The sequence below is a fragment of the Pleurodeles waltl genome, chromosome 4_2 (genome assembly GCF_031143425.1).
Source record: "Pleurodeles waltl isolate 20211129_DDA chromosome 4_2, aPleWal1.hap1.20221129, whole genome shotgun sequence".
Lineage (NCBI taxonomy): Eukaryota > Metazoa > Chordata > Amphibia > Caudata > Salamandridae > Pleurodeles > Pleurodeles waltl.
In genome coordinates, this window is record NC_090443.1 from 141,531,134 (window position 1) to 141,557,082 (window position 25,949).

General features: G+C 47.3%; 1 protein-coding gene across 4 annotated transcripts in view; it reads right to left on the reverse strand.

Annotated features, from left to right (window-relative positions):
* Nucleotides 1–25,949, reverse strand: part of LOC138292397 (pleckstrin homology domain-containing family A member 3-like) — a 94,630-nt gene that overhangs the window by 44,796 nt on the left and 23,885 nt on the right. For all 4 annotated transcript variants that reach the window (XM_069230975.1, XM_069230974.1, XM_069230973.1 and 1 more), the window contains 2 exons: nucleotides 9,282–9,418; nucleotides 156–326 (listed from right to left, as the gene is read on the reverse strand). In XM_069230975.1, coding sequence (XP_069087076.1) covers nucleotides 156–326; nucleotides 9,282–9,418 — 308 coding nt within the window. The remainder of the gene's footprint in view (nucleotides 1–155; nucleotides 327–9,281; nucleotides 9,419–25,949) is intronic.

Genomic DNA, 25,949 nt, shown 5'->3' on the forward strand with positions numbered 1-25,949 from the left:
AAACACAGATGGCAATGGTTACACATTTATTTTACTTGACATCACTCTAGGCAACTAGAGCATTACAAGAAGGCGGAGCTCAATAAACCTTGTCACTAGAGGTCACTTTTATGCAAGAGTAGACACATGAAGGGATTGGACAGTGCTCTCCTTACCCTGTGAGAGTGTGGTAGTTTGGCACCCACATAATCAGGCGGTGAGGATGCCATTGGGGACTGGAGGAGATTTGGTGATAGGCTTTCGTTTGCAAACTTCATACATTCTTCCAATGTGGTGATGAACTGACTGCAGGTGTGCTGGAGCAGGGAGGATGTGTCACTGATTTTCTAGATGGGAAACAAGAGTTTTTGTGAACACACATAAAAGAACAGAGTGGAAAACCTTCATGTGTGCTAAACAAATACAGATCATTGCACAGAACGTTGTTCGAGCAGCTAGGAGTTCTAAACACAGGCAACATTCTCTTTGAAACTAGGCTTTAATAGTGCTACACTTTGCTGATACAGAGAAGTTGATCACTGGTGATGTTGAATAACCCAGTTCTACAGACGTTCATCTTCTAATCAAGCTTAGGACATCACGTAGCGTTGGAGATAGCTAAAATGGACAAAAAGAAACTCCAAATGATTTCAAGTACATTAATTAAAATACAAGTGAAACTGTACACAACTGTAAGAAAAAACCTATAAGAACAATGGTAGTACTCAGCTTGACTTTGTAGCACTGTTCTGTCCTGCTATTGTACACTTCTGCCTGGCCCTGCAAGTTTTTCTAGCATTGTGCAAGATCATCGTGCAGGTCCACTGGGGTTCTACCGTTTTACGAGTGTGGGACATCCAAGAAAGAGTCTGATATAAAAATGCACAGCCAAAATGTGCATTCGCTTGTGATGCAGACTATTGCCCTATCAAAAAATGCTTATTTAGTACAGTTGTGGCAGTGTGAATCTTAGTACTTGAGCACAGGCATTTTTATCTATACAGATGTGAGGAAGGGGATTACCTACCAGCTCTTCCTCAGGTTACATTCATGCAATTGCATCTAACTGGATAAAGTCTGTGCAGTCCTATGTAACTGGGGGTCCCAGAGACACCAACAGGTGTGTAAGCTGCACAAGATGAAGGTCTTCATTGCACACAGCTGTCCATATTTTTCATAAAGCACACTGGAGCTCTACAGGAACAAATCACCTGTATCCCTCCCGGAAACCAGTTATATATTTGTTCTGTGAAGTACAGCAGATCCGAAGACCCTGTGAAGAGCCACAACATCCTATTAGAATAACCAGCATGTCTGGGGTCTGCTGGACCAAGAGGTTTTCCTACTTAGACATCACGCGATTGTCGAGTATTGCACAGTGGCCATGAAGTTCAAAAAGAACAGATTACCTGGCCATCGTGATATAGCCCGGCTGATCAGTCATTTGTTCAACGATAAACACAACGGAGGTTCTTCATATTGGTTCAGGAAAAAAGAAGTAGTATTGGACTGCTACTGTATTACATCACTCCAGGCTGGCCTCAAGTCGGGAGAGACCTGCAGAGACTCCTGGCTGGTAAACGGCGAAGAGAATGGAAGAATTTATCATCCTGCAGGATGAGGTATAAGGACCCTGCCACAGAACCTTTGCCAAAGTCCAGATACCTGTGAAAACTACTTGGTTCAACCTTGCAGGTTGAAGACTACCTCAGAGATTCAAGGCAGTCACAAGTTGCCACGAACCAAACATAATTACATATGGATCCAGGACAGGCTCAACTGCCATCAGGTATTGAAAAGTGTGAGCATGCACAATCCAGGGTCCCACCCCCCTGTTACAGAATGTCTGTACCTACTTTTCCTGCCATCCCAGGCAGTCTTAAGAAATCTTAACATCAACTATTGACTTGGGGCCCCAAGGCTTCAGCTAGAGGTGGTCATCCAGATTTTCGATATGAGAAAATAATTTTTATGGCCCAAGGGATTCAAGAGATATAGGAGTATGAACTCTGGTTAGGTCCAATCAGTAACTTAGGGCCTGATTTAGATCTTGGCGAAGGGTATACTCTGTCACAAACGTGACGGATAGCCCGTCCGCCATTTGATGATGTCCATAGAATATCATGGGATCGTAATAGGGTGAATGGGATATCCGTCACGTTTGTGACTGAGTATTGCCTTCTGCAAAGATCTAAATGAGGCCCTTAGTGTCTAATAGACTTTTAGGCTTCAGTTATTCCGGCCAGCACAAAAGGCACAGCCACCACCAACACTTGATCGGCCACCACCAATTGTAAACCGCCAGGAATATTCCAAGAGGGAAAACATTACTTAACCTCTAATCCCATTGGTTCGTGGTCTGTAATGCTGTAGATTAAAACACACAATGCATGCTATTGTCATCTACTTTTAAGGTCTATATTTGCAAGATGTTTTTCTTAAAATAAATTATTTAGAGTCACAGGATGCAATGTCACTCCCTTAGTGTAAAATGTGCTGAATTCATGTTAGATTTTTTTTATTTATTTTTTAAGTGGATGAATATTAAGTTACGAGTGAATATTGTGGTGTACCATGTGTATTGTGGAATTAAGTTTAAAAAAAAAAAAAGGAAAAAAAAAAAAAAAAAAGATTCTCGAGTACAGCCACAATCTTCTGGGGACATATGAATCTGCAGCACTAAACGATACAAACAGATGCTGAGAGGGTAAGTAACATTTCCATTTGTGTCATGTGCGGCTATAGATACACATGCTTTGCACAAAATGAAAAGCAGTACCACCTACAAGCGGTGTCTAGCATCTGGATGATGTCTGAAGCAAAGTCCCTAGGACTCTGGCGAGCGAATTATTACCAAAAAAGGCCAAGGTTGCTGCTTTCTTGCATTTAGAGTGCTCTAGGGAGGGCTCTTTTAGCTTTCTGGTAGAAGGTTTGGATGCACTTGACTATTTCTTTGGCAATACTGTCTTTAGAAATAGGCAGGTCTATTGCTAGGTTTAGCAAATGCTACAAACAATTGATCAGACCGACAGAAGGGCTTTCTCCCATCAATGAAATACATTAGAACACATTGAGCGTATAACAGGCTCTTTCTGCTACAGTGTCTGGTTGAGGAGAAAAGACTAGGAGCTCTATAGTCTTGAGGTCTAATGGGGAAACCACCTTGGGGAGGAACTGTTGTAGTTCTGAGAATTACACTGTTTCTACAATATACCTATATAACATGATCTTCAGATTCCGAGTCAATTTGTACCTATATGATTCTCCTTTCTTTTTTGTCAATATAACTGTGTCAAAAAAAATCAAGAAAAGGATTATACAATTTTTTTTAAAAAATCTTTCCTGGAGAGGAATAGCCAGGTGCAAGGGCTGAAAGGGAGAGACCTATCAGTCTGGGAAGAACCACACTGAGCTTTAATGCAGTGGCAAGGGGGCTCTGGGAGGAGTGACCCTTTTGAGGCCTTCAATAAAGACTTTGGTTATTCTGACGTGGAAGAGGGAGGAATGCTCTCTGTTTTGCACATGTGCAGCCATGTCAGTTAGATGCAGCCATTTAGAAGTGTAGGCGAGGCCTGACCTTTGTAAATGGGTAACAGCTAATAAAGGGCCAGGTGATTGAAGATGCAATAGTCGACAAACCTCTTCCATTTTGAAGCACAGCAGCTTTAAGTGTTAGGCCTCCGAGATTCACAGAAAATAGCCATGAACTCCTGAAGAAGATACATGTAACCACATTCTAAGTCTTCGGGTGTCAGATTGCTAGATTCAGCTTCCTGAAGCCTGGGTGCCTGATCAAGCCTTGGTGGAATGTGAAAACGGCCTGCCTGTTCAGGAGCTTCTTGTGGGTGCTGATGGACATCTTGAGGAGGGTTGAGTACCACAGCTGTCTGGCCAAAGTACAACAGGATAACTATTAAAGATGTTTGCCTCATCCTCTGTTCCTCATACAGAAGGATAGGAGAGGCAGAAAAGTGTAAGCGAAGATCCACGAACAAGCCTAGCTGTGAAGTGCCACAGAGTTAAAAGTACTTGAGTAGAACTTGCAAGTGGAGTTCCCAATTGTAGACTTGTTGATGCATTCTGCTGAGCAGCTCGGTCACTGTCCAAGGTACAGAAGGTACGCCACCAGGAGGTGTATGCAATGTCGGAGAGCCCAATGCCAGGTTTTCTGCACTAGTGCTGGGGAGTGTGTGCCACCCAGCATCTGAAGGTACTACAGGGCGGTCATGTTGTCTGTCCTAATTAGGATACCTTGACCCAATTACTTGAAGAAAAGACTAGAGATTGAAGTATATGTCTAGCATCTTGAGAGACAGTAGATGTGTTGCCCCAGGTGATGGGGGACAACACCCCCTGTATTGCCATACTGCCTAGATGTGCCTCATTTAGCCAGCAAGAGAGACATCTATGTATGGTGACAGAGAACATGGTCAGAGAAAGGCCTCCTCAGGCCTTTGTTCTTCCCCCACTGCAGACACTAGATCTTCCCACTGACCCATCACTTATGACCATTGAGGAAAGAGGCATTCCTGAAAAAGGTGCATGTGGAGCCAAGCATGGGGTATTATGAAATTAAAGGAGGACATCATTTCTAGGAGGCACATGAAAGTTCTAAGTGTGGTTCGACAACTAGGCTGAAAGTTAGTCCTTAGCTGTGGAGGCTCCTTTGCCAGAGCTGCCCCTCAATTACCACCTTTCACAAAGTGGAGGTAGCACAGGTGGGGAGGATGGATGGGAAAATTAAACTAGGACTCCTTCAGGTCTATCGATGTCATGTTGTTGCAGTGTCGAAAGAGAGGGATAATATCCTGCAGGGATGTCATGTGGAAATATTCCGATAGGAGGGGCCTCAAGGAGCCATCCTGCTTAGGGATGAGGAATTGAGAGAGTAGACACCCTTGCCACAGTGAGGAGGGGCTACTCTTTCTATGGCTCCTTTATGAAGTAGCACTTAAGCCTCTTCCTCTAAAATACTGCTTCCCAAACATTTTAGAACCACGGTCCTAATTTTAGAATGACAAACTTTTGTGACCCAGCTAGCTTTAATAACCATGAGGCAGGCACTTTTTTTAATGCAACCAAAGCATTGTGTGGTACAGCACTGTCATTTACAGACAGCAAGTTTTCAGTTGAAACAGCCACTAAATTAGCACAGACAAACCAGGTTACTGATAAAACTATATTGCACACAAATGGAAATGTGTGGAAATCAGTTTTTAGTGAATAATTATCATTGTGCACCACCAAGTAAAATATCTTGATTTGTTTCATCCCATCAAAATCTTTGTTTCCACAACACTTTTGAATTACAAAAAGACATGTTTGCTTTCCTAACTTCTATATGTGTATAGTTCATTTACAAGTATTTACATTTTGTTGTGTTAAAAAAAAATGGCATTCATCACACCCTTTCTATACCCGAGCAAGACAGTGACATAATTCACTTTACATTTCGTTCTCGGTCTGCAAAGTGAGAGACATTTGTAAACACCAATCCCCATGTAAAAAAATAAGCAGCAATTTGTCAGAAAACAAAGCCTGACATTTAATCTCTGTCTTTTAACAGCAGTAAGTGTGACAAAATAAATACAGAATTAAAAAGCATATTTATAGCCTGGAAATGGGCATCCACAAAAAAAAAAAGAATTGGCTAGCAACCAACCAATGAGTCGCAACCCACAGATTGAAAAATCACTTTATAGAAGCTGAGATGTTCTGTTTTGAAGGCATATATGCAGGGTTTGATGTAGGGAGGGATTGTGAGAGCTCTAGTTGTGACAAACAACCATCAGTACTCACTGATCTGATGTGATATGCAGAGGAAAACTTGTAATCTCCCCCTGCAAGTAAAGTGTGGTTAGCATTTTTTTTTTTTTTTTTTGTTTTTTTTTTTTAAGAGCTGGGGGGTGGGGGGGTTCAGTGCTTAGATGCAGAGGCTCCCTTACCAGAGATGTCCCTCCCCTGCCTTTTTTGTTATTGGCCCTGTAGGCACCCCTGGTGTAACCCCTAACGTTCTACTGATGGAAGGGCTGCTGCCACCTCTGCTATGAATAAGTAGACAGTGGCCTGACGCCTCCTCAAGGCTGTTGCCACTGACAGGAGATTCTGGAAGCTTGCTTTTCAAGGACGTCTACCAATTTGCTGATATTTGTGTCCTTCTTTAGCTTCTCATCAACCCAAGGCCCAAATACGTGTTCCCCATGAACCGGCAGGTTGAGAAGATGTTGTTGAACCTCTGGCTTAAACCCCACAAAATGGAACCAGATTGGCATCCGAGAAGAATTCTGGTGCTAAACACCGTCCCCAGGAGGCTGTGTCAGTAGCATCTAGGCTGCAATGGATGGTAGCTCTCGGGCGACGCTATCACCTCTCCCCTTTTCCTGGCCTCTTCAGGAACATACTCAATCAGTTGCTGCATTTATTCCAACTGGGCTCTATTGTGGTGGAAGAGGAGCCTAACAGAGATAGGTATGCACCAGTATCTAACCACCCCTAGGTTATGTTATGTCAAGGAATTTGTAAAGCACACAAATACTGGAAAGGTGTCCTGATGTAGAAAGAGGTAAACGCCATAATAGCTTAGATGAGACTGTTACCCATCTAGAGTCCAGACCTTGCAACATCAGGGAGATGCTACCTTCATAGCTTTCCTACGGCCACCCTCTTGCCACCACATTCAGAATCTTGCTCTCCATGTCAGGTGGTAGGGCATCATCTGTCGCTTGAGCAGAAATCCTCTTATGGGCAGTGTGTATGATCAGGAAGTCGGGTGCGACATGGCCAATGATGAAGATAAGATCACTGGGTGGAGAGTTTATACGTCTCCACCCTGTGTGTTACTACCCTGGCTTTCACGGATTCCCTGAATGTCTCTGGTGAGAACATGGGCATGGCCTTCAAGTTGGGCAGAAACTGCAATGGCCGCTTCTATTTCAACAGCGTCTCGACGAGGTAATCCTATTCCTCATACAGGACGTGCATGTCTACTTTGAGAAATTTGGCTGCGCACTTGATGATTGCAATAGGTGTGGTATCAACATGGAGAGGTAGTGTTTGATTTCTGGGGTGGCATCGTAGTCTTCATGGGTATTCTGTTGGCCGGCCCTGGCTTGAAGGGTGTGTATTAGATCTAGGCAGGGCCAAAAGGACTACCACGGTCATAAGAAGAGAGTAGAGAGCTCTCTGGTGAATGTGGAGAAGGCAGTCGAGGTGGTGTGCATGGTTGGAGAGGGAGTCGTGGAGGTGGAAGAGGCGGTGGCTGTGTCTCCATCTCTATAGTTCTTGGGCATAGATTACAAAGGAGCCTCAAATGCTAGTGTCTTCTGAAATGCTAGTCTCCTCTTCCAAGACACTCTCTGTAGGTTTCTGTGGGGGTGTTTTACACAAATCTTCCAGCAGGGGGGTTGGATAAAGAGGTGTTTTTGCCTAACAGCTTTTGAAGGTTTGGCTACTATGAATGTCTGGAGCATGTCATCATGGGTGTTCTTGGCATCAACAATGACCTAAAAGTCTCAGGTGGCTTTAATGCTGGCATTAAAGGGGCCTCTGGAAGTCACAGCTTGTCAGCGGCCTTGCAGTTTGGCAGCCTGGATGGGTTGACACCATTGGAGGGTTCTTTTTCAGATTAGTCCTTTGTTCATTGCCTGCCCAGGTCCAACTCGCTTAGTAATGGTGCTCTGCCTTGCATGAGGCTTCTTGGAATGCTTGGTGTGGGTGGTGGAGCCAGCCTTACTTACAGCTCTAGTGGAGGTCTTCATTCCATGGACTGCTGGCCTTGGAGGTAAGGGGAGTATCTTCTTCTTCCTCCAGCTGAGAGTAGCTGGAAGCGACGTCCTCTGGGCTGTTCATCGGCTGATGTAGCAGGATGTCCGAAAGGCCAGTAACTTTACCATCCTTGGCGCCAAAAAGGTCTTATTCACCGAAGATGTCAGGCATGTCAATGGCAAACTGCTGGTGCATTATTTTGGTGTGTCCAATTATTTTTTTTTTTTTTACCTTAGGTACCATATTGTTTTCTTCGACCAGAAGGAGAGGCAACCTTCACTTAAGGCGTGTTCAAGGAAGAGGCAGAGGTTACAAACCTCATCATGATCAGGCCACGAATACTTTGCATGACACCAGGGGCAGAGGGTCTCCGTACCATTACCCTGTAAGGATCTGCATTCTCCGGTGTGGAATTTGCAATTCGAAGGGGCAAGTGGACCTGGGCAGTTCATGAGTGCACTAGCATTTGGGAAGTCAATCAGTGGGTATTGGTCTCCACATAGTGCCACAGAGTGAAGAAAGTGGACAAAATAAATGTTTTTTCCACAACTCTGTATTCCAAAATTAATCATGTGGGATTGAAACAAGCTGAGTGTTGGAGTCTGGTCGGTACACCTGATGACAGGGCGAAAAAAAAACAATCTAACATGGAGTTGGTGCCCAACCAGGTTACCCAATAAGGGAAGAGTCCCAGTGTATTCCAAGACTCAAAAGACCTTCTTCAAAGAAAAACAACATGCACATTTATTTACTTTTTAAAAAGCTGACACAATTTCTTTGGGTCTTTTTGCGCAATAAGCATCTTCTTTTAGGATCGACCATGTTCATATGGTGCAACCCTGTTCATTTTCTTTCTGAAACACTGGAACCAACTCACTGAATACAGAAACTAACATGATCATGAGTTTGGGTCTTGGACCTGTAGCCTAAAATGAAGTATCTGAGACCTTAGCACTCTATAGGAGACACGAGTTGCAAAAGTTCCCATTGAGGATAACACTGGCCCTAGGGCTCAATGTTAAATAGTATGACGAATAGTGCTAAGGAGCAATAAACATGTTTGGAGGCGGTTAGCTGCCCCAGAATTAGCTGAGCATCTCTAGGTTTTACTGTGTGCATTTAGAATATTTTAGTTATCCGGAACAAAGTGTGAACCTTTTCTAAAATAAAGAACATTGCAGTTATCAAATGTTATTTAAAGGCTCATACTCGTTCGTAGTTTCTAACCCCAGCCTAGAGTTGACTGCTTGAGCTCGCTACCCCTAAGAGACTCAAGTGCAACAAGAGATGTTTTTGTTTCCATCGTTTTGGTGTCTGCCTGCCACATAGATGCCGAAGACCAAAACAAAACATATTCACTATACAGGATATGCGATTATCTTGACATCAGTTAAGTAATACGAACGTAAATACTAGAAATAGAATGGTAACTGCACACTTTGTACCCACACCCTGGAAGTGTATTCATGCACCACCTTCTAAGGTGAACCGCCCCCCCCCCCAAAAAAAAACCCTTGCCTCACAAGAGATCATTGTACCTCAGAGTCACATTTTGTTCCATCCTCTTGCACACGTGAGGCTTGTTGCACTTCAAGCACCTGCTGTGTCAACAGATCACAGAACAACCGAAGTTCAGAAATCTTCCGAGTAAGAGACTCGCTGCCAAGGTGGACTTCTACAGGAAAGAAAACAAAAACAAAATAAGAGTTAAAGAAAATTTACACAGTGAAGGCATAAAGCACCCAGAGAAGAACATTTTGTAGGGATCTTGAGCAAATGGTTGAAAGGTATCAAGGAATACGGAGTGGGGTGTGATGGTAAGTCGAATGAATAAGGTTTTAGACTATCATTATCCATGGAAAAAGCTAATGAAAACATACTCAACAAGATTGTATGGCAAATGAAGAGAGAAAGGTAGAAAAAAAACATTGAAAATACAAAGGGTGAATGAAGAGATGGAGACCTATGAAGTTGAGAAGATCTGGTAAAAGAAAGTGGTTGAAAGTTGGAAGGGAGCCTATGAGATGAAAGGGTCTGTGGAGGTGAACGAGCAAGGGATGGAAGGAATTCATGGGACAATGTGCTAGAGAAAAACAAGCTATTTTTCTGTAACGATAATTCTCCAACTGTATCAGCTCAAGTTAGGTTTAATATACTTTCCTTTGCAGTCAATGATCATCACCATAATTTAATAGAACCACACAAGTAGGCTCCTCCATTTTGGTTTGACTTCAAAACTTCAAGCCTTTGCTAACAGTCTATGTTGTGAAGGCAGACAAAACAACCCTTTTTGAAAAATATGACAAAAACACTTAGGGCCTGATTCTAACTTTGGAGGACGGTGTTAAACCGTCCCAAAAGTGGCGGATATACCACCTACCGTATTACGAGTTCCATAGGATATAATGGACTCGTAATACGGTAGGTGGTATATCCGCCACTTTTGGGACGGTTTAACACCGTCCTCCAAAGTTAGAATCAGGCCCTTAGTATCCATGTGGAGGAGGACAGACAAGATTCCTATGATTACAGAAAAAGCTAACACTACAAAAGTGCCACTACAGCCAAATAATTTGTCCTTCTCCTTCATGTAGGCTTCTGTATACACGGACAAGTTTGTTCAAACTTTGGCCAGGCACTGAAAATCTAAAGGGATCATCGAATTGAGGAATTTTGTATTAATATAAGGTTTCTAAAAACTAGTTTATTCACCAAAAAGTCTGAACAGGAAGGCCTCCAAATAGAAAAGCAAAACAGAGGAGAAGATAGCAGTTAAATAAGGTCATCTTATATGGTTCTATTACTGGCTTCATGCAAAGTAGCAATGCCTTGGAAAATGGCTTAGGGGCAAACATTTGAATACTTTGACAGCCTCTTTTGAAAATACTGTGACGAAAAGACGTCAGGCCATATTTAGAATTTGGCAGGTGAGGTACTCCTTCACAAATATGGTAGATGTTGTATCAGCCGTATTCCAGGTGTATTATAGCCAAATGCACTTGGAGCATGGCAGATGGGCTATAAACCACATTTTCACAGAGCATCCCTCTAACCAAACTCTAAATAGGGCCCTTGGTGTAAGAGATGGAGATGTCTGTATGATCTATTTAAATGTTGACAATAAAGTGTATCTTGTATACAAGTGGAATGCAAATTACTCAGAAGCTAAGGCCTACCTGGGAAAACAGAATTTCTGGGGACACAATGACTTTCAGTAATACGAAGAGCAAGCGTCATGGATGGAAAAAATGGCCTCGAACTACTCTGTGAAAGCACAGGGCATAGAACAGATAATTCAAAGTGGAGTGTCCATGAAAAATGGTAGGGTCTAACTATTTTTGAGTATTTATAGAAAGGAACCTAGTAACTCCTAGGTAAGCGCATTTTGATAAACTGCATTCATATAATTTACATGGTCTCAAAACGTTCAGAATTTGATCAGTCCACAGTTCTGTGATTCTCACTGCCTCTGGTCAAACTAGTAGGTTAACATTGTATTTGCCTGAGTTGAATATTGTTTAGAGATGAACCACAGCAGAGAGTGGGCAGCTAAGTTAGAATAAGTATTATTTAGTGATGAAATATGTGGGATAGTGGCTGGAACAGTTCTGTGGTGGAACTCTGTTGAGCATAATGTGCATGGAAGAGTTTAAGAAAGGACATTGCCTTCTGTTTGTTAATGCTGAACTCTACCACTGTCCATTTCTCTGCATTTATTATGTTTTGAGGCACCTTCAAATATGTGGCTTTGATGCCATTATAAGTGTATGCAAGCCTAGTAAATTTGTAAATAGGCATGTGGGTAATGCGCAGAACTTTCTAGAAACTCTTCAGCATCATAAGCAACTGGGGAGGTCTTAAGGAAGTGGGCTGGGTGTCAGAATTACCAAAACCTAGAACAGATTTTTAAGATCTGTCGCAGATTAAAACAATGTACCTGCACATCTAGAGTACCAAGGCATGCTTGCACATAAGGGCCAGATTTTTCACAGATGCAACTGGGAGATGGCATAGCCCCATCTTTTATAGTTAATACATGGAGCCACTAAACCTCTCCACTGTCGGCCACTAACACCTTTATTGTATCAGATATCATTTTGGCCCCAAGACCAGGTATGGCAGCTGGAAGCCCATGACTGTTTATTCAGCAGTCTGTGTTGTGAAGGGTAGCGGCATCCCTACGGAGGGCTATCTGGTGTGCGGACTAAAAACAAAGTCATAAGCGCTGCCTTCTTAGTGGCAAGTGAGATGGCAGTGCCTCCAGTTGGTGGACTTGGTCAGCAGATCACTAACTTCTGGAAGTTGGCAACAGCACAGAGAACCCTGAGACACATACAGACCCCCTTGGTAGAATCAAATGCACTCTAAGATTCTGAAATGGTGGTGTGAACCGATGCGAGAAGAACAGTGCCCAAAGGGGCATAATCCAGTGGCGCAAGACAGGTCAGAAGCAAATGGACCTCATCCTCTGCAGCGTGCAGACAGGATCTCATCGCATTGACTATAAGGACTTACATTGGCAATATGTCTGAAGAATCATGGCCTCCAAGGAGATCAAATAACGTCTGCTGGAAAGCAAGAGGGCACTAGCCCCAGAGTGAAGCCTTGAGGGAATGCTTCAATTACCAGGGCGCTCGGAATCATGATGACAACTTAGGGAGACCTGCATTGTATACACACTGCACAGAAACCAAAATTTCATCGCTGTAAGATTCACACAAAGAAGCCAAAGCCACAACACAAATATAGAGAACAGGAAGACTTGGAATAAGTTGGTGACAACTGCTGCAAAAGCAGCAGAGAAGCTTAAAATATGTGAAGGTGGGGCTAAAGATTAGAGAAATGTGCGTTTCCCTTGATTTCCAATCTTGAGATTATGGTGGAGTTTTTGGATCATTTTTTTTGCGGTATTTTGAAATGCTGAGTGAAAAAACGTAACTGCAATCACACCTCAACAATGGGTTTAAGTGCCTGAAATGATGAGTTTTTTCTACTCAAACATCTGCAGTGTCCTCTCACTTACAAACCCTCCTCTTCACTGTGGCCTCTAACCTTGGCACATTGAACAGGTTGTACAGCAGGCTAAGAGTATTACTCAGCTGGCTGTTCTGTGAGAATAGGCCAGCCTGCGAGACTGGGTCACACACTGCTCTGCCTCTTGCCTGTAGCTGCCTCAAACAATTAGGGACCAGCCCTGCTCCGAGCGGAGGGGAAGGAAATATTCTGCAACCTTTTGCACTCATTTAATGACAACAAGAAGATATTTCACAGAAGGAGTTTCATGTAAACTTTCCCACTGAGCTGGCAAACAAGCCAGCAATTAACACAAAGGACATGGCCTTTAGATCTCATTCAATGAGCTATGTGACAAACCCCACTGATATAGTTTTTTTTAAATTAGTCACAAGTTTAAATGCTCAAGTTCAATACACAACGGAGATAAATGAGACATTGTCAGTTATTGCCCAATCAGTCTTTTGCATAATTTGAAAAAAAGGTTTGCCTCTCTTCAAACTTGAGGAACTGGCTGACTCTAACATGAGCTTGCCTACAAATCAGGTTGAATTTACGGAAAAGATAGGCACAATTGATCAGAATCAATGAATTTTAGAAAACGTGTACTGTCACCATCATCAGCATTGGGTGGGGCAGGGAGAGTGGTCAGCTGCCAGTCCAATTTTGGTTGAGCCACCACTGCTGCTCCTTTGCAGTGTACCTTGACATCTGGATGGAATCCAACAGGTTCTCCAAGCGCTGGGCCCACTGAGACATCAGGTTGCACAACAGAGTCCGCATATGCCACCTGGCATAGTGGACTAGCAGGATTACAATTGACTAGAAGCCTCAGAGCCACTCTCACTGACATCCATCGGGATCTGAGGCCAAATGCCCTGAACACGCTGTGGTGGAGGGATGGCGCAAAAATGCACTGTATCCAGTTGCATAAAGAAATCCACTGTTCCTCGGCAGGCAGAATGCATCCCTGAGAGGGAGAAGTCTTAGGAACTCCAACGTGCAAAAGTGCTGACCCAGTGCGTTCTCGTCAGTGGAGAACAGATCGTGCCGTGGTTCCCCCATACTTCTGGAAAACATCTTGTGCCACCTCCAGCTGAAGCTAACATTCATGATCCACTAGGCATCGCTGGCTGGGTTTTTCCACCCTGTTGTTTAAAGCTCTCACCAGGCAGTGTACGATTAGGGAGATGCCCTCACAATCCAGCCAGTTCCAGAGGTGACGGTCTCTGGACTGCACCCTGTCCTGCTTGTTGCAATACCACATGGTGGCAGTATTGTCCACGAGGACCTGAACCAGCGTCCCCTTAACAGACAGTATCAAGGCTTTCAACATCAAGCTAACAGCCTGCAACTCCACTAAGTTTATGTGGAGGTAGGTCTCTACCCGTGACCAGAGTCCTCGGATCTGTTCCTCTTCTAGATGACCACCTGGAACTCAGCAGTGATGCATCTGTCATCACCAACAGTCCTGGGTGGTAGGGAAAGGATCTGCCTCTGGTTCAACTGCTGTCAAGCCGCCACCACTGCCGATCTTTTGCATCTCTTCTGAAACACGAATGGAAGCAGACTAGTCCTCTTGGTGCTGGGACAACTGAGACTCCAAATCCTACTGCACAGCTTAAATATGCCATCTGGAATGGTCAACTAGAAGTATGCAGGAGCCATCCTCACATAGAAACCAGAATGGAGGCTAAAACATAGGAATCATAGCCTGAATGTCTGAAATTCATTGACCCGGAGAAAAAACATGAAAGTGCACTCTACCCAGGATTGCTTTGATGAAACAGTCAGATATGACTTCAGCATGTTGAATGTCAACCCCAGTGATAAAAGGAGGTTCACCATTATCTGAAGGTGCTCTACAATCTACCTCACTCCAATCTACTACACTACACTCTACCCCACAACACTTCCTTCTACCGAAATCTACCCCACACTAATCTACCACACTCCCCCGCCAACAAGATGGGCGGATAGCCATGCTCTTCGTGAGTTATGACGGCTCAAATACAATTTTACCATTATCCTGCCATACCAGTGACATCTAATTATTTCTTCGTGTTCTTTACACACCAAGCATTTGATTGGCAGCAGAGAGAATCATGATCGGGCCCTGGTGGTGGGATCCTGGAGGAGCCAGTTTAGGTGCAGTGGTGTCACCCAGAGCTGGAAATTGCGGTGGCCGGGAGCTAAGGCTGCTCATCGCCTAGAGGAAGGAGGTAGCGGAGTTGGGGCCACTACACCCAGACAACCAGTGGGATTGGACCGGCATCTCTTCCCGATTCTTGTCCTCCCCTGCTCCAGACAGACGTGGAGCACCCCAGGTGCAAGAGGTCCACCTGGGCCGGGCGATATGAGGGCCACAATTCCAATGCAGCCGCCCCAGTAGAGCTTAAGTGAGTGGGGCTATGCCATACGTTTCTGACCCCCCGCCCCCACCCACCCACCCAGAGTCAACCGAGAAACACCAAGGGAGAGAGGAGGAACTGCAGGCTGTCCCAACCCAGGTGATGCGGGGCTGGAATGCCACAAAAGCAGACGAGTGAGGCTGCTGTGCCACACACCAACTGAGGGCCGGAGTAGGGATCCTGATTAACACGGGAACTGGTGCATTCTGCTGTACTCTAGGTCGACTGGGCACCCCCGATTGAGACCTTGAATAGAGGCCCCGGGGGCACTGGGAAGAGGCTAGAGGTTGGGAAGGAGTGGCCAGTGGACCAAGAGTAGACCTGTGGACCAGCAGAGGAGAAAGGCAACTAGGCCTGGGTCCTAGCTGCCTGTCCGCTGGCCTTTTCTGGACCCCCAGGGAGGCTAAAGAGGATTGCTAGTCCAAATGCAAAGCAGGCCCTGAGCCTGGGTTGGAGGTGCTGCGTGCCCAGATGGGGACTCATCTAACGAATTGGAGCAGGAGCCACAATGTCTACATGGGTCCACGGAAAGACAGATGATCAGCACCCCACCCCATTGGGAGTAGAAGCCTTAGTTGACTGGTGCTACCTGGGGACTCTTTTTGGATGAAAAATGACTTTCACTGCTGCTGATTGACAGCGGGGGCCTAGAGGAGCCTTCGGGTCTGGCAGAAGGACTTCCTCCTCACACTTCGGTGCTGTCCCTGTTCTCCCTGTGCTTTGCTGCTTTCCGCCGATTGTTACATAGAGGCTGGGATGGGGTGGCCTTCATCTGAGAGAGACTTGGTGGAACTTGTTGCCCTGCCACAATTAACCTGGCCACCTGTACCCGAGTGAGACCTGTGTGCTGACTCTACCTCAAGAGAGGGTGTTGATGCATGGATGATGGCTGAAGATAAAGACCCCAAACCCCCTAAGCAGGGAATAATGGACAATTATAGCAAAGCTATAGCCCCAGCAACTGTGCCCGGGGTGGAGACCCACACAGGGCCAGACAATGGGGAACTGCTTCTAGTGATCCAGGCTTCCTGGGAGGCCTTGGATGGGGCAATAGGGGAGGTGAGATCCAAGACCTTTCGCCTGCGATAGGACCTGCGCAGGGTTTTTGAAGAGGGTCATGGTAGCCAAGAACAGCATCTCCAAAGTGGGGGGTGTGGATCCGGCACTCCAGAGAGATGTGACAGCAGTTTCCTAAAGTTATGGTCTGGAGGCTGGAAGATGCTGAAAAATTGCACGCAGTGAACCAGTTTGGGCTTTGTGGTCTTCCAGGAGGAAGAGAGAGTTATAACTTGGGCACCTTCTTGGATAAGTGGCTGAGGCTACCCTCCTGCTTGGACAGTCCTCATTTCGTAATAGAACAGGCACACAGGTCACTAGGGGAGGAACCTCCTCCTGGAGCCCCCCAACCCCACAGTACACCCACTGAGAGCTGCCTGGCCTCCCACTTGCCTCTGTACCCCCCAGAGGGAGGAGAGAGCGAGGCCCCAACACAAACAATCCATAAGGAAGAGATAAGACGAGAAAGCAGCAAGGGGCCTCCAGGGGACTCCACTGCCTGCTTCACAGAGAGACTAAAAAAAAAAAAAGGGGTCTCTTCCCATACTGAAGGGGAGTTGCACTTGGAATCCAAAAAGACCAAACTGGGCAGACCTCCGGATGGGCCATCCCAGGGCTCACATCTGCTCACCATGCGATTGCAGAAACACACGGGACCCACATCCCTGAGCAGGACACCATTTCAGTCTAAGGGGAAACAAAAATCTGCTTCCCTTTGGACAAATGAGCTGATGGCTCATTAAGCTGGGGATGGAGACTTTGAGGGACGTGTGTTTTCTCTTACACACACACCCACTCCCCAATTCCCACCCACCTGGAGTCTCTGGCGCTGTTGAAAAAACACTTCCTTATTTTCTGAAGCGTTTTTACAGTTTGGGTTTGAGTTGGGGTGGGGTGGGTGGTGGACAACAGCCCTCTCATACTCTCCTTGCACATAGTTTGACTGGGTTATGTAGTTTGGCACTGAAGGAAACAGTAGGGGGCAGAGGGTGGCTTTGGAGGGGGGGTGGAGCATTGAGTTTTTCTTTTGCTGCTGTTGTAGATGGAATAGAATCACCATAGCGAATGTCCATTCGGGATATACAAAGGTATCTCCCATAAACACAGAGCACTCAATATTAAATATTGCACGGTCTAGACCCTCAGAGAACTGAACTCAGGTCTCTCAGTCTTAACCTAGAACGTCAATGGGTTGCTAAAAAGGTTCAGCAGGGCGTGGTGGAGCAATATTGTAGGAAGCTGGCCTGGTGTGTGGTGGGTACCTATGGTAATTACACCTTATACCAGGTATCCCCTCTTGATGTAATGTAGGCAGTGTCTAGAAGGATGAGCAGCCACAACTTATCTAGGAGACATGCAAAGCTCATGCAGTACCACTGTAGTCACAAAGCACTTACACACATGAAAGAAAAACACTCATTGTACAAAAATAAAGGTACTTTTTTGGGGGAACACAATACTAGAAGGGCACCCCCCTAATAGGAGGTAAATAATACGCTAAATATATACACTAGTAATCAGAAATAGGCATATAAAAGGTTAGAAAAGAGTACAAATAGCAATAACCAATAGTGACCCTAGGGGGATCCCAAACCATATCCTTAAAAAAAAATGGAATGTGAACACATGACCCCTTCCTAGGTAAGTAGAATGTGTAGAGGGGAGCTGGGAGTACTAGAAAACAACAGAGGTAGGTAACACAGTACCCCCCAGCGACCAAGAAAGCAGGAGTAAATCACTGGAATTTCCCAAAACTAGCCCAAAGGAAGGAAAAGAAGAAAAAAAAGTCATCCAGACAAGACTGCAAGAAACCAGTGGGGGGACTCATGAAGAAGAAGACCTGTAAAAAGAGTGGACAAAGTCCAAACGTCAAAGTGGAGTCCAGCTGGGTAGTAATACCTACCCAGCTGTACCTGCAGAAGTTGGTCGATGGTGAAGAAGAACCGGTCAGCACTGCAGCCCTGAAGCCACAGAAGAGTTCATGATGGATGCAGAAGTCCCATGCTGGATTGAAGATTGCAGACTGGTATCGGTGCAGGAATTCCACCAACAAGCCTTGGCAAAGGCAATCTTGCGGTTAGTGGAAAAGTGGTGGTGCCGGGGGCCAGCAAGGCCCGGGAGGAGTCACTGGGGACCCTCAGCATCACAGAGAGTCCACAGGAGCAGAGGCAGCACCCCCAGGAGTCCCACAGGCCGGGGACACAGAAGTTGTAGAAGGAACCCATGCAGCACTAAAGGAAGGGATCCCGCACCACAGGAGAACCACGCAGAGGGCTGTGCTTTGCAGGAAGGAGTGCTGGGGACTGGAGCTACACATCGCCTGAAGATCCCTTGGAGGAGAAGCAAACAAACCTTGGCAGCTGCAAAGACTACCATGCACAGGGGTACAGTCCTGTGTGGAAAAGCAAGAGCTTACCTCCAACAGAGTTGGAAAGCTGGCAGAGAGGACAAAGAGGACTGCCCTGCACCATCACCCGTGATGCAGGATCCACGCAGTTTAAGATGAGGGGAGGTCCATGCTGCCGGTCGTCACTGCAGCAGGTGACTGCGGATGCAGGGGAGTGACTCCTTCACTCCAAGGGAGATTCCTTCTTCTTGTGTAGGCTAATCAGCTGCTGTCTTCTGAGGATGCACGGCCAGGGAAATGTTGCAAATCTGGCAGGAGCCAGGACACCAAAGTTGCAGAAGAGTCTTCTTCATTGACTACAGCAAGGTTCCTGGAGGGTTCAGTCGCAGTTCCAGTGGCCAGAAGTTGAAATGGAGGTTGCAGAGGAATCCTACTGGAGTCTTGAAAGCCAAATCTGAGGACCCACCTAAGAGAGATGCCCTCAATAGACCTGAAAGGGGGATTGGTCACCCTATCAGGAGGGGCCTCTGCCGTCACCTGCCTGGCCACTCAGATGCTCCCAGAGTTCCCTGCTCCCAGAGTTCCCTGCCAACCCTGGAAACAAGATGGCAGAACCCATGGACCCTCTGCAGGAGCTCTGAGGACCACCAGTGGGGTGGTGATGGACAGGGGAGTGGTCACTACCCTTTCCATTGTCCAGTTTCATGCCAGAGGAGGGTCGGGTGTCCCCGAACTGGTGTGGACTGGTTTATGGCCAGAGGGTACCAAATGTGCCCTTCAAAGCATACCAGTGGCATGGGGAGGCTAACCCTTCGAAGCAAGTCACACTTATTTCAAAAGGGAGAGGGTGTTACCTCCCTCTCCCAAAGGAAATCCTTTGTTCTGCCTTCCTGGGCTTGATCAGATCAAACAGCAAGAGGGCAGAAACCTGTCTAAGGGGTGGCAGTAGCCCAGGCTGCCTAGAAAACCCTGTAAGATTGGTGGTGGCAATGCAAGGGGCAGCATTTGAAGGAACCCCCAGGGGCATGGAATCATAATTCCATTACTTGCAACAGTATTGGGGTATGATTCCAACCTGTTTGATACCAAACATGACCAGGTTCGGAGTTACCATTATATAGCTGGACATAGGTGGTGACCAATGTCTAGTACACGCGTAAAATGGTGTCCCCACACTCCCAAAGTCCAGGAAAACGGGTGTTGAGTTTGTGGGGGCACCTATGCTAGTGCAGGGGTGCACTCACACACAGGTACCCGCACCCTGCTCTCACGGCTGAGAGGGCCTACCATAGGGATGACTTATAGTGACCTGGTGCAGTGACCTGTAGTGAAAAAAGATACATGCCCATAGAGCTTATTCCAGACTAGATTACATATTTGCTCCTGCGGGAGAGGTGGGGGTAGTTAAGCAGGCAGAATACATGACATGGGGTCTGTCATAGTACTCGCCACCGTTGGTCTGGTTGGGACACTTTGGAGGTAGGAGGCAAATGGGTGGAAATTGAATACATGGAACCTGAGGGAATCGAGAAGTGGCTTGAGGTATAAGGGTTGAGAATGAAATATATTATCTCCGATAATGAGGGTTCTGTTTCCTCCAAAACCAAACTATGGGAGGACTATAAGACTGTCCACTGGGACACAGCTCAAAATCTGATAGTGCACAAAAAAAAAAAGGAGAGGAAGTGGCAGAACTGGAACATCTGGTGTCCCAGATTCTACAGCTGGAAGTGATATCAAGGTCCAAGACTGACCCACTCATTGTCCGACAACTCACAGCTAACCAGACGGAGTATCAAGACCTGGCACGGGAAGGGGCAAAAAACAAATGTTAGCCACACTACACTGCTTATACAAGACAGGAAACAAGGCAGGCAAGCTCTTAGCGTGACTGAGTAGAAAAGAACTGGAGGCTTGTTGGGTCGATACACTTACTACCAGACAGGGGATACATGAGATACAGATCCACAAATAGGTGAGGGGTTCACCCGTTATAACGAATCATTTTATAAGGCATGCCCCGTCAGTGATTTAGATTTTGTCACCCAATTCCTTGCCGCTGTTCCCATCTCGGTCCTAGATGCGGAGTCCCAGGAGACCCTGGAGGGGGATTTGACACTCTGCGAGGAACAGACTGCCCCGGCAAAATTAAGACTGGGTAAGGTGCTAGGCCGAAACTGCATTTCGGACGTGTTTAATGAATTATACCCCAGGTTATTGGGTCACACTTTCTGATTTTTTTTTCCAGGAGATGGGAGAGCAGGAGGAGCTCACCCAGATCTCTGGAGAGCCATCATTACAGTAATTCCCAAGGAGGGGAACCCAAAGACCGGTGCAACTCACATTTCACAATCTTGTTTCTTAACATCAAAGTGAAGATCCTGGCCATGACCCTAGCTTAAAGACTCCTTCAAGTCATTACACATCTAAACCACAGGGATCCCCACCCCCTGCCCTGAGACCAGATAGACCCCTCCTTACTCCGGCAGAATCTGGATGTGGCCACAGATATTTTTAGGTACTTGAGGATCTTCATGATGACACAGAGGGAGCATTGTTATCATCAAAAACTTTTAAACTTTCACGCAGATGGTGGAGGAGACTTTCCCTCGCCCTACTAGGACAGGCTGCGCTCGTCAACACTCCCTAAACTGCTATTATGTGCTTCAGAATACCTTCTATCCAGTCCCACAGGCCGGGTTTACCAAAATAGATGACTTGGGATGGGGGTCAGCCTGGAGTGTCCCTTAAAACTTTGCAACGCAACGCAATCCCTAGAATGGTTGGATCACTCTCCAAGATATTGAGGCATACTACTGGATAGCCCACTTGATTAACATTGGCAATTGGATCTCTATGGCGGGAAAGAGGTGCCTTGATGGTATAGCCGAAGGCCAAGAGGGAAACTGGTTGTAATGCCCCTTTCCAAGTGTCAGTGGTTAGGTAAATTGGCAAAACTCCGGGGACTTGAGTTCTAGGACACAATTGATAAATCGTCTATTGGGGACATCATGCCCTTTACCTCCCTTCATCGGAGTACCAGGAGTGCAACCTGCTCTTGACCCAATTCATGAAATAAGCTTAGCTACGGCACACCTGCCAAGCCAAGGAGTGGGGTGAGATGGAGCATCTTGAGTATGCTCCCTTGTAAGCGCACCTCCTGATGGAGGAAGTGGGGAAGAGAGGGATATCTCAAACATATAGGATGGTAAATAATAATATGCCAGATAATCTGGGTTTGCTCAGAGGGAGGTGGGTATGAGACTGGAAGAATCACTGATGCATCCCAGGGAGGTGGCTATGAAAAATCATCTGTGGTTAATACAGGTCAAAATACTTCATATAATCTTTTAGGATCAATGCAGGCTTCACGGTATGGGGAGGGCAATCTTGTCAGCCTGTCTACGTTTTGGCAAGGCGAAAGGGTCATTCATACATACACTTTGGAAATACCCCCTTATGTATGCTTACTGGACTGGGATCAGTCAAGAACTAAACGCCATTTTGGAGATTATTATTCCACATAACTCGAAGTTTGCCCTATTGGGGATCCCCAGTGAGATTGACATCCCACAATTCAAACTCCTTTGTAGTGCCCTGGGGCTGTTAGTGGCTAAGCTAAATGTGGCCGGACCACGGCGGCTCAGAGGTGCCATTCATTCATGTACTGAGGAAAGAAATCGAACTATACATGACAGCCGAAAAGGTCACCTATTATAGCAGGGGATGCCCCCGTAAGTTTCATAAGATATGAGAGTAAGGTGGGTGGAGTAGTATGGACTGGGGTCCCCCTAAAAATGAGTCTGGCCATGCCCCAAGCCAGGAGCCCTGAATGATATTTACGAACCATGGGGAGACTGTTTGCTGATCATAAATCATGCCTCATTTGCTGTTGTCTTTGGGGGCTCTGTGCACTGGGTATATTCCTGTGGTGGTCACTGTATACTTTTGTTTTTTACGCCCACTGGCAAGTGTTATGCTGTATTATGTGTTGCTTCTTTTTTTCTATTGTTTAAGGCAAACAAAAATTAACATTTTTACAAAAAACTAAAAACTAAAGATCTAACCCACGCTATCGTAATCTACCTTACTTCAAAATATCCTTACCCAATCTACCCCATTTACTCCACTCAAATCTACCCTACTGCAACCCACTTCAATATATCCCACCCCACTCCAATCCACCTCACTCCACTCCAATCTACCTCCCTCCCCCCAAGTTATCCCTCTTCAATTAACCGAAGACTAAAGTGCTGATCTTTGGCAACAGCGCCTCTCCTTGGAACAACACCTGGCGGCCCGCCAAACTCGGATCCACTCCCACACCATGCCTGCGACCTCTGCATCATTCTGAAAGCACGCTCACCATGAAACGACAAATCAACGCAGTCTTCTCCGCCTGCTTCCACACATTCCGCATACTCTGAAGATTCTTCAGTTAACTCCACATCGGCACTAGGATAACGGTCACTCAAGCCCTAGTCACCAGCCGGCTGGACTACAGCAACGTACCGTACGCAGGAACCACCACCGAACTCATGAGGAGACTACAGAAGACACAGAACTTAGCGGCTTGGCTCGTCCTCAAGCAACCCAAAAAGACCTATCTCAGACCTTAGGATCCTCCACTGGCTTCCCATCCAGAAAAGATGGCAATTCAAGATAGTGACACACGCCTACAAAACCCTGCACAACCTAGGACCAGCATGCATCAACCACCACTCTAACGTCCACCAACCTTCCAGAGACCTTCGCTTCGTCACACTGATACAGATACTGTACATCTGCCCCAGCTGGTGGAATTCAGGAAGACCTTGCTCTTCAACTGAGCCCTGCAACCCAGCACCTTGATACACTCACGGGTGTTTAGTAATGCTATACAATAAAAACTGATTGATTGAATCTACCAACTCCAGTCCACCCTAAACTACCCCACTCCACCCCATTCCATTCTATCCCACTCCACTCTTCCCAAAGCTACCTTGCTCCACTCCACCCCACTCAACCCACCCAATCTACCCCATCGCACCCCAATCTACAATACTCAATTCCACTCAATCTACCCAGGTCCAATCCACCCAATCTACCCCACTCTATCCCAATCTGCCACACTCTATTCCATTGTACCCAATCTACCCCACTCCACTCCAGTTTACCACATGCCACTCAAATCTACATCAGTCCAGTCTAGCCCACTCCACCCCAACTCACCCCTACAATCTACCCTACCCCACTCCATCCCAAAATACACAACTCCAATCTACCCCATCTAAATCCGACCCACTCCTATCTACCCCGATCAATTTAACTCTAATCTACTCCAATCTACCCCTCACCATCCGAATCTACCCAACACCACTGTATCCAACTCTACTCCAATCTACCCCAATCCTATTTCACTCCAATACACCCCACTCTAGTCTACCCCACTTGAATATACTCCTCTTCACTCTTACCCAAACTACCCCACTCCAATCTACCCCAATCCTATCTCACTCAATACACCCCAAGCCAATCTACCCCAATTCATTGCACTTCACTCTCCCCATTCTACCGAACTCTCCAATCTACCCCAATATATATCACTCCACTCCACCCCTATCTACCATACTTCTCTCCTCCTTGCTCCGCCCCAGTCTACCACGCTCCGCCCCGCCCTAGTCTACCACGCTCCGCCCCGCCCTAGTCTACCACGCTCCGCCCCGCCCTAGTCTACCACGCTCCGCCCCGCCCTAGTCTACCATGCTCCGCCCTAGTCTACCATGCTCCGCCCTAGTCTACCATGCTCCGCCCCAGTCTACCATGCTCCGCCCCAGTCTACCACGCTCCGCCCCAGTCTACCACGCTCCGCCCCAGTCTACCATGCTCCGCCCCAGTCTACCACGCTCCGCTCCGCCCCAGTCTACCACGCTCCGCTCCGCTCCAGTCTACCACGCTCCGCTCCGCCCCAGTCTACCACGCTCCGCCCCAGTCTACCACGCTCCGCTCCGCCCCGCCCACCACGCTCCGCCCCACCCCAGTCTACCACGCTCCGCTCCACCCCAGTCTACCACGCTCCGCCCCGCCCCAGTCTACCACGCTCCGCCCCGCCCCAGTCTACCACGCTCCGCCCCGCCCCAGTCTACCACGCTCCGCCCCAGTCTACCACGCTCCGCTCCGCCCCAGTCTACCACGCTCCGCTCCGCCCCAGTCTACCACGCTCCGCCCTGCCCCACCCTACCCACCACGCTCCGCCCCACCCTACCACGCTCCGCCCCAGTCTACCACGCTCCGCCCCGCCCCAGTCTACCACGCTCCGCCCCGCCCCAGTCTACCACGCTCCGCCCCACCACGCTCCGCCCACCCACCACGCTCCGCTCCACCCCGCCCCAGTCTACCACGCTCCGCCCCGCCCCAGTCTACCACGCTCCCCCCCCGCCCCAGTCTACCACGCTCCCCCCCGCCCCAGTCTACCACGCTCCCCCCCGCCCAAGTCTACCACACTCCCCCCCCGCCCAAGTCTACCATGCCACTCCGCCCCAGTCTACCATGCCGCTTCGCCCCAGTCTACCACACTCCGCCCCAGTCTACCACGCTCCGCTCCGCCCCAGTCTACCACGCTCCGCTCCGCCCCAGTCTACCACGCTCCGCTCCGCCCCAGTCTACCACGCTCCGCTCCGCCCCAGTCTACCACGCTCCGCTCCGCCCCAGTCTACCACGCTCCGCTCTGCCCCAGTCTACCACGCTCCGCTCCGCCCCAGTCTACCACGCTCCGCTCCGCCCCAGTCAACACCACACCACACCACTCCAATCATCCTTATTCCACTATACCACACTCCACTCTATCCAAATCTACCCTACTCCCCCTCACTACAGTCTACCATACCACTCATATCTACCCCACTTCAAACCAATCCACCTGACTCCACCTACTCTACTCCCTCCACCGCAATATTTACAACTCCAATCTATCCCACACGTCTACCCCAATCTACTCCACCCCAATCTACTCCACTCCAATCTTCACCACCTCAATCTACCCCACTTTACCTCATCCCAGTCTACCCCACTCCAATCTACCCCTCTCTAAACCAATTTCCCCTACTCTAATCCACCCAATCTACCCTGCTACACTCCACACTTGCCCAATCGATCTCACCCCACTCCAAACTCAACACCACTCCAATCTATCCACTTCCACTCCATCCCACCACAATCTACCCATTCAAATCCACTCAATCTACCCCACTCCACCTCAATTTACCACACTCCATTCTACTCTACCCAATCTTACCCACGCCATACTATCACTTGCCACTCAGATCTACCCCAATCCAGGCAAATCTAACCCACTTCACCTACATCAACCCCATTCCACCCCAAACTACCCCAACCAATCT